Source organism: Salmo trutta, chromosome 39, assembly GCF_901001165.1.
Source record: "Salmo trutta chromosome 39, fSalTru1.1, whole genome shotgun sequence".
NCBI classification, from domain to species: domain Eukaryota; kingdom Metazoa; phylum Chordata; class Actinopteri; order Salmoniformes; family Salmonidae; genus Salmo; species Salmo trutta.
Window position 1 is genome coordinate 11,427,404 of NC_042995.1, and position 14,985 is coordinate 11,442,388.

Here is a 14,985-nt window from a genome sequence, read left to right on the forward strand (position 1 = left end):
TCACTACTCTCCTCACTTACTCTCCTCACTTACTCTCCTCACTTACTCTCCTCACTGACTCTCCTCACGCACCTAAACTCTCCTCAATCACACACACCTGTCCAGTCTGATTTTACACAGAGACCAGAATAGCAGTCTGTGGAAACTCCTAATCACTCAATGGGACATATTTCTTCCGGACAATGCCTGGCTGACGCCATAATCCCTATAGCAGTCAGAAATGACTCAGCGCAGGCCGTAATCCCAACACCTTCACATGTCATCACATCTACTCTTCATCTCTGCATCAGAGGAGTCTAGCCCAGATCTGTTTGTGCTGTCTTGCCAACTCCTATGGTCATGGCAATGGAATTGGCAAGACCATAGGAGTTAACAGTTGTGGAAAAAGTACCCAATTGTCATACTTGATTAAAAATAAAGATGCCTTAATAGAAAATGACTCAAGTAAAAGTGAAAGTCACCCGGTAAAATACTACTTGAGTAAAAGTATTTGGTTGTAGATATATTTCAGTTTCAAAAATAAATGTAATTGCTAAAATATATCGCCAGATCAGAGGCAGTAGGGATGAACAAAGATGTTCTCTTGATAAGTGTGTGAATTAGACCATTTTTCTGTCCTGCTAAGCATTCAAAATGTAAGGAGTAAAAAGTAAATAATTTACTTTAGGAATGTAGTGAAGTAAAAGTAAAAGTTGTCAAAAATATAAATAGTAAATTAAAGTACAGACTACTTAAGTAGTACTTTACACAACTGGGAGTTAGCAAGACAGCAGGAACAGATCTGGGACCCGGCTGGAGTTCTATAGGTGGACAGCCTGACAGGACAACATGCATGTCACCTACCGACCGCTGGCCTGGAGTCTGGAGCTGCCAGATCAGATAAGTCCAAAATAGAACTAGGGAGGAGAACATGAGCCTGTCCTCAGGCAGAGGAGAACAATAGAGAGACCAGGTCTCATCACATCACAGTAGCTATCCCCCTTGGTGATCCTGTATCGTATTTGGCCGGTGGATTGTGTTCAAAGCCAGCAGTGCTCCTGTAGAGAGATGACAGCCTTACGGATAAGCCTGCTGCTTAGCCGCATTCCAACAACACCGCCTGGGATGTGTCCCCAAATGGCACCCTATTCCCTATGTAGTGCACTACTTTTGACCAGCCTCCCACTCCATAAGACTCTGGTTAAATCTAGGGCACTATATAAGGAATAGGGTGTAATTTGGGACTCTCACCAAGTCAGGCCAGACAACCACCATGAATCACTGAAACTGACAGGAGCTGGAAGCAAACAATACTGATCTGATCTATAGCACAGATCATGGAGGAGGAGGGGAGAGGAGAGGAGGGGAGAGGAGGAGAGGAGAGGGAGGACAGGAGGAGGTGGGGAGTAGAGAGGAGGAGGGTGATGGAAGATTTCAGTGTATCTAGTCTTGGCCCACGCAGGTATAGGCCTATGTTATAAACTCTGATCTGGGTCCATATTCACAAAAGATCTAGGAGTACTGATGTGGTATCCGTGTTTCTTGTTAGATTATAATGAATGGACAGATAGGAAATGATCCTAGATCAGCACTCCTACTCTGAAACGCTTAATACACACCGTCCCTGATCCATATACCACAGGGGACAGTAATGTATCTCTTGGCCCACGCAAGTATAGGCCTTTATTACAGCCTAGGCCGGCCTACGTATCATGAAAACAGTGATGCTGGGCATGTATTTTTAAAGCATCCCAAAGAAGGATGCATAGAGAATAGGGTTCTATTTAGGAGGTAGACAGTGTAGAGAATAGGGTTCTATTTAGGAGGTAGACAGTGGAGAGAATAGGGTTCTATTTAGGAGGTAGACAGTGGAGAGAATAGGGTTCTATTAGGAGGTAGACAGTGTAGAGAATAGGGTTATGTTTAGGAGGTAGACAGTGGAGAGAATAGGGTTCTATTTAGGAGGTAGACAGTGGAGAGAATAGGGTTCTATTTAGGAGGTAGACAGTGTAGAGAATAGGGTTCTATTTAGGAGGTAGACAGTGTAGAGAATAGGGTTCTATTTAGGAGGTAGACAGTGGAGAGAATAGGGTTCTATTTAGGAGGTAGACAGTGGAGAGAATAGGGTTCTATTTAGGAGGTAGACAGTGGAGAGAATAGGGTTCTATTTAGGAGGTAGACAGTGGAGAGAATAGGGTTATATTTAGGAGGTAGACAGTGTAGAGAATAGGGTTCTATTTAGGAGGTAGACAGTGTAGAGAATAGGGTTATATTTAGGAGGTAGACAGTGTAGTGAATAGGGTTCTATTTAGGAAGTAGACAGTGTAGTGAATAGGGTTCTATTTAGGAAGTAGACAGTGTAGTGAATAGGGTTCTATTTAGGAGGTAGACAGTGTAGAGAATAGGGTTCTGTCCATGTTATCTTATTCATTATGACCTAACATGTAGAAATGGTCCTAGATCAGTGCTCTTACTTTGAGATGCTTTGTGAATATCAAACCTGATGTGTAACAAAGCATAGGTCAAACAGCAACAAGTACCCAACATCAAACCCCTCCTTGATAAAGTAGGGATGTACACAACCCTATCCGGCTCGAAGGACCATGAAAAAGAGACGGATAGGAACAATTGTCCTGGAACAAGGGGAAAGGGCTTCAGAGATGGTACATCAAGACATGACTGGTTAGATTGCAGGCAACTGGTTCTAAACACAGGTTCTGTTCCAAATGGCACCCTTTTCCCATAGTCCACTATTTCTGACTAGGGCCTATTCCACATGGTGCACTACATTTGACCCGAGCCAGAAGTAATGCACTATAATAGAGGGTGCCATTTAGGAGCCAGACAGTGTAGAGAATAGGGTTCTATTTAGGAGGTAGAGAATAGGGTTCTATTTAGGAGGTAGACAGTGTATAGTATAGGGTTCTATTTAGGAGGTAGACAGTGTATAGAATAGGGTGCTATAGCAAATAGGGTTCTATTTAGGAGGTAGACAGTGTATAGTATAGGGTTCTATTTAGGAGGTAGACAGTGTATAGAATAGGGTGCTATAGCGAATAGGGTTCTATTTAGGAGGTAGACAGTGTAGCGAATAGGGTTCTATTTAGGAGGTAGACAGTGTAGAGAATAGGGTTCTATTTAGGAGGTAGACAGTGTAGAGAATAGGGTTCTATTTAGGAGGTAGACAGTGTAGAGAATAGGGTTCTATTTAGGAGGTAGACAGTGTAGAGAATAGGGTTATATTTAGGAGGTAGACAGTGGAGAGAATAGGGTTATATTTAGGAGGTAGACAGTGTAGAGAATAGGGTTCTATTTAGGAGGTAGACAGTGTAGTGAATAGGGTTCTATTTAGGAGGTAGACAGTGTAGAGAATAGGGTTCTATTTAGGAGGTAGACAGTGTAGAGAATAGGGTTCTATTTAGGAGGTAGACAGTGTGGTGAATAGGGTTATATTTAGGAGGTAGACAGTGTAGAGAATAGGGTTCTATTTAGGAGGTAGACAGTGTAGACAATAGGGTTATATTTAGGAGGTAGACAGTGTAGAGAATAGGGTTCTATTTAGGAGGTAGACAGTGTAGACAATAGGGTTCTATTTAGGAGGTAGACAGTGGAGAGAATAGGGTTCTATTTAGGAGGTAGACAGCATAGAGAAGAGGGTTATATTTAGGAGGTAGACAGTGGAGAGAATAGGGTTCTATTTAGGAGGTAGACAGCATAGAGAATAGGGTTCTATTTAGGAAGTAGACAGTGTAGTGAATAGGGTTATATTTAGGAAGTAGACAGTGTAGTGAATAGGGTTCTATTTAGGAAGTAGACAGTGTAGAGAATAGGGTTATGTTATGGAGGTAGACAGTGTAGAGAAGGGTATTCACACCGCTTGTCTTGTCTGGTAAACTAGGATGAGAAGATGGAATGAATGATTTTCATTCAGTTATTTTGACACCAGTAATCCCCCCCATCACTCCTCTTCTTTACGCCCACACTGACTGGAACAGCCCATCCCTCTCTCCCTGACACCCGTCTGGTTCCTCCCTGTCCTGGGTGTGAGTCCCTGAGCCCAAAGCCCTCTGCTCCTGAATCAGAGGTGACAAACACACACACACACCACACAAAAGCATATGCACAAACCCATGATCCCCACGTGTTGCGCCCCCCCCCCCCCAGCAGATCACATGGTATAATCTAAGCACAGCAGGCTGAACATCTAAACATAGACTCTCATCTGGCTGGTAAGTCCCCCCATGGACAGACAGTGTCTGACTCCCAACCACTGTGTGTGTGTGTGTGTGTGTGTGTGTGTGTGTGTGTGTGTGTGTGTGTGTGTGTGTGTGTGTGTGTGTGTGTGTGTGTGTGTGTGTGTGTGTGTGTGTGTGTGTGTGTGTGTGTGTGTGTGAGAGAGAGAACTTTTCACAGTATGCATCATGATGCATAGTTGGCCCTTTGCAAGTGTGTTTAATGACAAGCTTCCAGACTGATCGATTTACAGTTGTTTACTGTGTTGTTGTGTAAACTGTGATGCGGTAACTATGCTGTGTGTAAACTGTGATGCGGTAACTATGCTGTGTGTAAACTGTGATGTGGTAACTATGCTGTGTGTAAACTGTGATGCGGTAACTATGCTGTGTGTAAACTGTGATGTGGTAACTATGCTGTGTGTAAACTGTGATGCGGTAACTATGCTGTGTGTAAACTGTGATGTGGTAACTATGCTGTGTGTAAACTGTGATGTGGTAACTATGCTGTGTGTAAACTGTGATGCGGTAGCTATGCTGTGTGTAAACTGTGATGCGTTAACTATGCTGTGTGTAAACTGTGATGCGGTAACTATGCTGTGTGTAAACTGTGATGCGGTAACTATGCTGTGTGTAAACTGTGATGCGGTAACTATGCTGTGTGTAAACTGTGATGCGGTAGCTATGCTGTGTGTAAACTGTGATGTGGTAACTATGCTGTGTGTAAACTGTGATGTGTTAACTATGCTGTGTGTAAACTGTGATGCGGTAACTATGCTGTGTGTAAACTGTGATGTGGTAACTATGCTGTGTGTAAACTGTGATGCGGTAACTATGCTGTGTGTAAACTGTGATGCGGTAACTATGCTGTGTGTAAACTGTGATGCGGTAACTATGCTGTGTGTAAACTGTGATGTGGTAACTATGCTGTGTGGAAACTGTGATGCGGTAACTATGCTGTGTGGAAACTGTGATGCGGTAACTATGCTGTGTGTAAACTGTGATGCGGTAACTATGCTGTGTGTAAACTGTGATGCGGTAACTATGCTGTGTGTAAACTGTGATGCGGTAACTATGCTGTGTGTAAACTGTGATGCGGTAACTATGCTGTGTGTAAACTGTGATGCGGTAACTATGCTGTGTGGAAACTGTGATGTGGTAACTATGCTGTGTGTAAACTGTGATGCGTTGACTATGCTGTGTGTAAACTGTGATGTGGTAACTATGCTGTGTGTAAACTGTGATGTGTTCTGTGTTGTTCCAGACTACTGGTGTTTGGAGGACCTCTACAGGGAGCTGGTAAGGGTGTATGTTGAGGCCATGGCGTCTCTCCAGGGTCGCCCTCCTGACCCAGCCACCGTGGAGGGATGTGCTCACCTCAAACCCAACAACTTCCTGCTGGCCTGGCACACGCCCTTCAATGAGAAAGGTCAGAGGTCACAACAGACCTCTGATGGTGACATGGTTTAGTAGGGTTCAGTTCAACATGCACATGTGCAGTCGCTCTCTTTGTCTCTCTATGTGGTCATTGTTCTGGTGGGTTCTCTCTATGTGGTCATTGTCCTGATGGGTTCTCTCTATGTGGTCATTGTTCTGATGGGTTCTCTCCATGTGGTCATTGTCCTGATGGGTTCTCTCTATGTGGTCACTGTTCTGGTGGGTTCTCTCCATGTGGTCATTGTTCTGGTGGGTTCTCTCCATGTGGTCACTGTCCTGGTGGGTTCTGATGGGTTCTCTCCATGTGGTCATTGTTCTGGTGGGTTCTCTCCATGTGGTCATTGTCCTGGTGGGTTCTGGTGGGTTCTCTCCATGTGGTCATTGTCCTGGTGGGTTCTCTCCATGTGGTCATTGTTCTGGTGGGTTCTCTCCATGTGGTCATTGTCCTGACGGGTTCTCTCCAGGTTCTGGGTTTGGAGCAGCCACCAAGGCCATGTGTGTGGGGATGAAGTACTGGCAGCCTGAGAGGCTAGACAACCTAGTGGAGGTCAGCATTGAGACGGGGCGCATGACCCACAACCACCCTACAGGTACCATACACCATGACCCGTACACCATGACCCACAACCACCCTACAGGTACCATACACCATGACCCACAAACCACCCTACAGGTACCATACACCATGACCCACAACCACCCTACAGGTACCATACACCATGACCCACAACCACCCTACAGGAACCATACACCATGACCCACAACCACCCTACAGGTACCATACACCATGACCCAACCACCCTACAGGTACCATACACCATGACCCACAACCACCCTACAGGTACCATACACCATGACCCACAACCCCCCTACAGGTACCATACACCATGACCCACAACCACCCTACAGGTACCATACACCATGACCCACATCCACCCTATAGGTACCATACACCATGACCCACAACCACCCTACAGGTACCATACACCATGACCCACAACCACCCTACAGGTACCATAGGCTAGACATTATAGTATAGCCTGTTATATAACTAGCCTGGTCCCACATCTGTTTGTGCTGTCTTGCTCTAGTGATTAGCCTGGGGACGAGCTTAGTGACTTACCAACTCCTATAGGGAAGACAACAGCAACAGATCTGGGAGTGGGCTCACTGGATTTACCTGGTTTCACCATCTATAATGACATAATACTGACCTGGCTGATTCCAACAGGTTTCCTGGGCTCTCTGACCACGGCTCTGTTTGCGTCGTACGCGGTGCAGGGCAAACCACTGGTGACCTGGGGTCGCGACCTCATGAAGGTCATCCCCAAGGCTGAGGAGTACTGTAAGAAGACCATACGCCACATGGCAGGTGTGTGTGTGTGTGTGTGTGGTGTGTGTGTGTGTGTGTGTGTGTGTAATTAAATGGTACTGTATGTTGTGTCCACTGCAGAGTACCAGGAGAAGTGGTTCTACTTCGAGGCTAAGTGGCAGTTCTACCTGGAGGAGAGAGGCGTGGAGGAGGAGGGGCAGAACAAGCCACTGTTTCCTGACACCTACAACGCTGAGGAGACAGACAAGGTCATCTATTGGTTCCACTCTACCTGGCAAACTGGATATTTAAAGATATTTCAAATCAAATGTATTTATAAAGCCCTTCTTACATCAGCTGATATCTCAAAGTACTGTACAGAAACCCAGCCTAAAACCCCAAACAGCAAGCAATGCAGGTGTAGAAGCATGGTGGATAGGAAAAACTCCCTAGAAAGGCCAGAACCTAGGAAGAAACCTAGAGAGGAACCAGGCTATGAGGGGTGGCCAGTCCTCTTCTGGCTGTGCCGGGTGGAGATTATAACAGAACATGGCCAAGATGTTCAAATGTTCATAGATGACCAACAGGGTCAAATAATAATAATCACAGTGGTTGTCGAGGGTGCAACAAGTCAGCACCTCAGGAGTAAATGCCAGTTGGCTTTTCATAGCCGATCATTGAGAGTATCTCTACTGCTCCTGCTGTCTCTAGAGAGTTGAAAACAGCAGGTCTGGGATAGGTAGCACGTTCGGTGAACAGGTCAGGGTTCCATAGCCGCAGGCAGAACAGTTGAAACTGGAGCAGCAGCACGGCCAGGTGGACTGGGGACAGCAAGGAGTCATCAGGCCAGGTAGTCATGAGGCATGGTCCTAGGGCTCAGGTCCTCCGAGAGAGAGAAAGAAAGAATTAGAGAGAGCATACTTAAATTCACACAGGACACCGGATAAGACAGGAGAAATACTCCAGATAAAGACTGACCCTAGCCCCCCGACACATAAACTACTGCAGCAGAAATACTGGAGGCTGAGACAGGAGGGGTCAGGAGACACTATGGCCCCATCCGACGATACCCCCGGACAGGGCCAAACAGGCAGGATATAACCCCACCCACTTTGCGAAAGCAAAGTGTACACCACTAGATGGATATCTTCAACCACCAACTTACCATCCTGAGACAAGGACGAGTATAGCCCACAAAGATCTCCGCCACGGCACAACCCAAGGGGGGGCGCCAACCCAGACAGGAAGATCACGTCAGTGACTCAACCCACTCAAGTGACGCACCCCTCCTAGGGACAGCATGGAAGAGCACTAGTAAGCCAGTGACTCAGCCCCCGTAATAGGGTTAGAGGCAAAGAATCCCAGTGGAGAGAGGGGAACCGGCCAGGCAGAGACAGCAAGGGCGGTTCGTTGCTCCAGTGCCTTTCCGTTCACCTTCACACTCCTGGGCCAGACTGCACTCAATCATAGGACCTACTGAAGAGATGAGTCTTCAATAAAGACTTAAAGATTGAGACCGAGTCTGTGTCTCTCACATGGGTAGGCAGACCATTCCATAAAAATGTAGCTCTATAGGAGAAAGCCCTGCCTCCAGCTGTTTGCTTAGAAATTCTAGGGATAATATGGAGGCCTGCGTCTTGTGACCGTAGCGTACGTGTAGGTATGTACGGCAGGACCAAATCGGAAAGATAGGTAGGAGCAAGCCCATGTAATGCTTTGTAGGTTAGCAGTAAAACCTTGAAATAAGCCCTTGCCTTAACAGGAAGCCAGTGTAGAGAGGCTAGCACTGGAGTAATATGATCACATTTTTTGGTTCTAGTCAAGATTCTAGCAGTTAAGCACTAACTGAAGTTTATTCAGTGCTTTATCCGGGTAGCCGGAAAGTAGAGCATTGCAGTAGTCTAACCTAGATGTGACAAAAGCATGGATTCATTTTTCTGCATCATTTTTGGACAGAAAGTTTGTGATTTTTGCAATGTTACGTAGATGGAAAAAAGCTGTCCTTGAAACAGTCTTGATATGTTCGTCAAAAGAGAGATCAAGGTCCAGAGTAACGCCGAGGTCCTTCAAAGTTTTACTTGAGACGACTGTACAACCATCAAGATTGTCAGATTTAACAGAAGATCTCTTTGTTTCTTGGGACCTAGAACAAGCATCTCTGTTTTGTCCGAGTTTAAAAGTAGAACATTTGCAGCTATCCACTTCCTTATGTCTGAAACACAGGCTTCCAGCGAGGGCAATTTGACAGATGTATTTGACCAAGCTGTGTTCTCTCTACAGGTGTAGAAGTATTTAACTCAGGTGTGTTCTCCTCTCCAGGTGTAGAAGTATTTAACTCAGGTGTGTTCTCCTCTCCAGGTGTAGAAGTATATAACTCAGGTGTGTTCTCCTCTCTCCAGGTGTAGAAGTATATAACTCAGGTGTGTTCTCCTCTCCTGGTGTAGAAGTATATAACTCAGGTGTGTTTTCCTCTCCAGGTGTAGAAGTATATAACTCAGGTGTGTTCTCCTCTCCAGGTGTAGAAGTATTTAACTCAGGTGTGTTTTCCTCTCCAGGTGTAGAAGTATATAACTCAGGTGTTTTCTCCTCTCTCCAGGTGTAGAAGTATTTAACTCAGGTGTGTTCTCCTCTCCAGGTGTAGAAGTAATTAACTCAGGTGTGTTCTCCTCTCTCCAGGTGTAGAAGTATTTAACTCAGGTGTGTTCTCCTCTCCAGGTGTAGAAGTATTTAACTCAGGTGTGTTCTCCTCTCCAGGTGTAGAATTATATAACTCAGGTGTGTTCTCCTCTCCAGGTGTAGAAGTATTTAACTCAGGTGTGTTTTCCTCTCCAGGTGTAGAAGTATATAACTCAGGTGTGTTCTCCTCTCCAGGTGTAGAAGTATTTAACTCAGGTGTGTTCTCCTCTCCAGGTGTAGAAGTATATAACTCAGGTGTGTTTTCCTCTCCAGGTGTAGAAGTATATAACTCAGGTGTGTTCTCCTCTCCAGGTGTAGAAGTATTTAACTCAGGTGTGTTCTCCTCTCTCCAGGTGTAGAAGTATATAACTCAGGTGTGTTCTCCTCTCTCCAGGTGTAGAAGTATTTAACTCAGGTGTGTTCTCCTCTCCAGGTGTAGAAGTATTTAACTCAGGTGTGTTCTCCTCTCTCCAGATGTAGAAGTATTTAACTCAGGTGTGTTCTCCTCTCTCCAGGTGTAGAAGTATATAACTCAGGTGTGTTCTCCTCTCTCCAAGTGTAGAAGTATTTAACTCAGGTGTGTTCTCCTCTCTCCAGGTGTAGAAGTATTTAACTCAGGTGTGTTTTCCTCTCCAGGTGTAGAAGTATTTAACTCAGGTGTGTTCTCCTCTCCAGGTGTAGAAGTATATAACTCAGGTGTGTTCTCCTCTCTCCAGGTGTAGAAGTATTTAACTCAGGTGTGTTTTCCTCTCCAGGTGTAGAAGTATTTAACTCAGGTGTGTTCTCCTCTCCAGGTGTAGAAGTATATAACTCAGGTGTGTTCTCCTCTCTCCAGGTGTAGAAGTATTTAACTCAGGTGTGTTTTCCTCTCCAGGTGTAGAAGTATTTAACTCAGGTGTGTTTTCCTCTCCAGGTGTAGAAGTATTTAACTCAGGTGTGTTCTCCTCTCTCCAGGTGTAGAAGTATTTAACTCAGGTGTGTTCTCCTCTCCAGGTGTAGAAGTATTTAACTCAGGTGTGTTCTCTCTCCAGGTGTAGAAGTATATAACCCAGGTGTGTTCTCCTCTCTCCAGGTGTAGAAGTATTTAACTCAAGTGTGTTCTCCTCTCTCCAGGTGTAGAAGTATTTAAGTCAGGTGTGTTCTCCTCTCTCCAGGTGTATAAGCGCTGGAGCTCAGAGGGCCGGGCTGGACGGAGGGGTCATGATGCTCCCATGATAGCCTACGATGCTCTCCTGGCCTCAGGCTCCGACTGGACCCAGCTCTGCCACCGCGCCATGTTCCACGGAGGTGGGCTGTGTGTGTGTGTGTGCATTTGTTTGTTGTCCGTGTAAGTAGTCTATATAAGAGTTGTGTAGGTAAGTGTGTGTGTGTGTGTTCTTGTTGTGTTTGTATATTTATTTGTGTGTGTGTGTCCTTGCCATTAGTATCTTCTCTGACCTAGTCATTGTGTCCCCCAGGGGAGAGCAGTGCCACAGGGCTGATAGCAGGCTGTCTGTACGGTCTCCTGTTCGGCCTGTCCCAGGTCCCTGAAGGGCTGCACCAGGATGTGGACCGACGCACGCGGCTGGAGGAGCTCGGAGCAGAGCTGTACAAGGCAGCCTCCGCAGAGAGGAGCACAGAAAAGTAACACCACCACCCTGCCCACACCGCCCTCTTCTGGCCGACATAGGAACTACACATGAATGACTCCACCATGGCTGGCTACTGGCTGCTCACCTACCTACTGACATAGGAACTACACATGAATGACTCCACCATGGCTGGCTACTGGCTGCTCACCTACCTACTGACATAGGAACTACACATGAATGACTCCACCTTGGCTGGCTACTGGCTGCTCACCTACCTACCGACATAGGAACTACACATGAATGACTCCACCGTGGCTGGCTACTGGCTGCTCACCTACCTACCAGTGGAGGCTGGTGGGAGGAGCTACAGGAAGACGGCTCATTGTAATGGCTGAAGGGGAATACATATGCTACTGTTCCATTTATTCCATTCCAGCCATTACAATGAGCCTGTCCTTCTATATCTCCTCCTACCAGCCTCCTCTGCTACCTACCTATCCCACAGCACTGCAGCCCCCCCTAGCCCGGCCTGTACCCTCCTCTCTATCTCTCTCTCAACTGCTCCTGCTGGGGTCTCTGGAATAGTTCTGTTCCCTTTCCAGTTCCAGAAGTGTTTTGTTTAAAAAAAAAACTAAAGTCATTCATGTGGAACTGAATCAGAATCAGAACTCCTAAACTGGATATGTAATGTAACTATTCCATAGGTTCCAGAGTGTGTTCTCATCTATAGATGAACATGGATGAACTAACATCCCTACATACTGTACATACACCAGTCCTGGGTTTAAAACATGTGATTGTAGACAAAGAAGACGGTCCTGTGTAAATGTGATTTAAACAACAGGCTTGTTATTAGTCTGTCCCCCCCATATAGTATATGTTCCCTATATAGTGGACTACTTTTGACCCGAACCCTATGTGCCCAGGTCAAAGGTAGTGCACTAGGGTGTTATTTGTACTCATCTCATGTTTTGGTTTATTATTGTCTGCTGTGGATTCACCACGAGTGACATGGTGCCTGCCATGATAATAATCGTGTTATTATCAGATTAAAGTGGATATCTATATATTACCTCTGAGGTCCGCGTCTCTCTTTGCTACTGTCTTTATAATGCTGTAGAGGTCAGAGGTCAATACTAACTAACACCGGTGACGTGTCCCAATAATATCTCCTTTCTGCCGAAGTGTGCACTCCACCACCATATTCTGTCCACAACATTTCTTATACCAGTCATTTCCTTTCAAATCAGTGAAGGGAAGTGAACAAGTGCACACTCTGGGAGGAAGGATAGATAATTGGGACATAGCCACCTCACTGTACCAGGACCCTAGAAACCACCAATAGTCTGTTTCTCTCTCTTCTCTACTTACCCCCACCTCCCTGTTACAGATCAACTAAACAGTCCCTGCTACAGATCAACTAAACAGTCCCTGTTACAGATCAACTAACAGTCCCTGTTACAGATCAACTAAACAGTCCCTGTTACAGATCAACTAAACAGTCCCTGTTACAGATCAACTAAACAGTCCCTGTTACTGATCAACTAAACAGTCCCTGTTACTGATCAACTAAACAGTCCCTGTTACAGATCAACTAAACAGGTCCCTGTTACTGATCAACTAAACAGTCCCTGTTACTGATCAACTAAACAGTCCCTGTTACAGATCAACTAACAGTCCCTGTTACTGATCAACTAAACAGTCCCTGTTACAGATCAACTAAACAGTCCCTGTTACTGATCAACTAAACAGTCCCCTGTTACTGATCAACTAAACAGTCCCTGTTACTGATCAACTAAACCGTCCCTGTTACTGATCAACTAAACAGTCCCTGTTACTGATCAACTAAACAGTCCCTGTTACAGATCAACTAAACAGTCCCTGTTACTGATCAACTAAACAGTCCCTGTTACTGATCAACTAAACAGTCCCTGTTACTGATCAACTAAACAGTCCCTGTTACTGATCAACTAAACAGTCCCTGTTACTGATCAACTAAACAGTCCCTGTTACAGATCAACTAAACAGTCCCTGTTACAGATCAACTAAACAGTCCATGCTACAGATCAACTAAACAGTCCCTGCTACAGATCAACTAAACAGTCCCTGTTACTGATCAACTAAACAGTCCCTGTTACAGATCAACTAAACAGTCCATGCTACAGATCAACTAAACAGTCCCTGTTACTGATCAACTAAACAGGCCCTGTTACTGATCAACTAAACAGTCCCTGTTACAGATCAACTAAACAGTCCCTGTTACTGATCAACTAAACAGTCCCTGTTACTGATCAACTAAACAGTCCCTGTTACAGATCAACTAAACAGTCCCTGTTACTGATCAACTAAACAGTCCCTGTTACTGATCAACTAAACAGTCCCTGTTACAGATCAACTAAACAGTCCCTGTTACAGATCAACTAAACAGTCCCTGTTACAGATCAACTAAACAGTCCCTGTTACTGATCAACTAAACAGTCCCTGTTACAGATCAACTAAACAGTCCCTGTTACTGATCAACTAAACAGTCCCTGTTACTGATCAACTAAACAGTCCCTGTTACTGATCAACTAAACAGTCCCTGTTACTGATCAACTAAACAGTCCCTGTTACTGATCAACTAAACAGTCCCTGTTACAGATCAACTAAACAGTCCCTGTTACTGATCAACTAAACAGTCCCTGTTACTGATCAACTAAACAGTCCCTGTTACTGATCAACTAAACAGTCCCTGTTACAGATCAACTAAACAGTCCGTTACAGATCAACTAAACAGTCCCTGTTACAGATCAACTAAACAGTCCCTGTTACTGATCAACTAAACAGTCCCTGCTACAGATCAACTAAACAGTCCCTGTTACTGATCAACTAAACAGTCCCTGTTACAGATCAACTAAACAGTCCCTGTTACTGATCAACTAAACAGTCCCTGTTACAGATCAACTAAACAGTCCCTGTTACAGATCAACTAAACAGTCCATGCTACAGATCAACTAAACAGTCCCTGTTACTGATCAACTAAACAGTCCCTGTTACAGATCAACTAAACAGTCCATGCTACAGATCAACTAAACAGTCCCTGTTACAGATCAACTAAACAGTCCCTGTTACTGATCAACTAAACAGTCCCTGTTACTGATCAACTAAACAGTCCCTGTTACTGATCAACTAAACAGTCCCTGTTACTGATCAACTAAACAGTCCCTGCTACAGATCAACTAAACAATCCCTGTTACAGATCAACTAAACAGTCCCTTTTACAGATCAACTAAACAATTCTACACTGCTAGAACACTCACTGGAAATGTAAATCATCCCTAAATCTACTGCTGTAGCTAATGTACCGAACAAGGAATTAATATTCTGGTATGTATAAATAATTCATTGTCCATGGTAGAGGTTATAGTAGTACAGAGATGGTAGAGGTTATAGTAGTACAGAGATGGTAGAGGTTATAGTAGTACAGAGATGGTAGAGGTTATAGTAGTACAGAGATGGTAGAGGTTATAGTAGTATAGAGATAGTAGAGGTTATAGTACAGAGATGGTAGAGGTTATAGTAGTACAGAGATGGTAGAGGTTATAGTAGTACAGAGATGATAGAGGTTAGTCAGCACTCTCACAGAATGTTTCCGTCAGAGAAATAGAATCTAGATTCTATTTCTATGGTCCCTGTTCTGTCCTGAGAACAAAGCTAGGCCCTTCTGTTTCCCTACAGAGCAGAGAGAGCAGCGAATGCAGGGCCATCAGGCCTCATTGTGGACACCAGCGCCCTGAGG

At 44.9% G+C, this 14,985-nt stretch overlaps 1 protein-coding gene across 1 annotated transcript; it reads left to right on the forward strand.

The window, feature by feature from the left end:
* Nucleotides 1–3,815: 3,815 nt before the first annotated feature.
* LOC115179504 (uncharacterized) lies at nucleotides 3,816–12,279 on the forward strand. The gene is made up of 6 exons (XM_029741091.1): nucleotides 3,816–5,640; nucleotides 6,113–6,238; nucleotides 6,880–7,020; nucleotides 7,102–7,229; nucleotides 10,791–10,923; nucleotides 11,094–12,279. Exons 1-6 carry the CDS (start codon nucleotides 4,506–4,508, stop codon nucleotides 11,261–11,263), a joined length of 1,833 nt encoding a protein of 610 aa, XP_029596951.1. The 5' UTR covers nucleotides 3,816–4,505; the 3' UTR covers nucleotides 11,264–12,279.
* The last annotated feature ends 2,706 nt before the right edge of the window (nucleotides 12,280–14,985 follow it).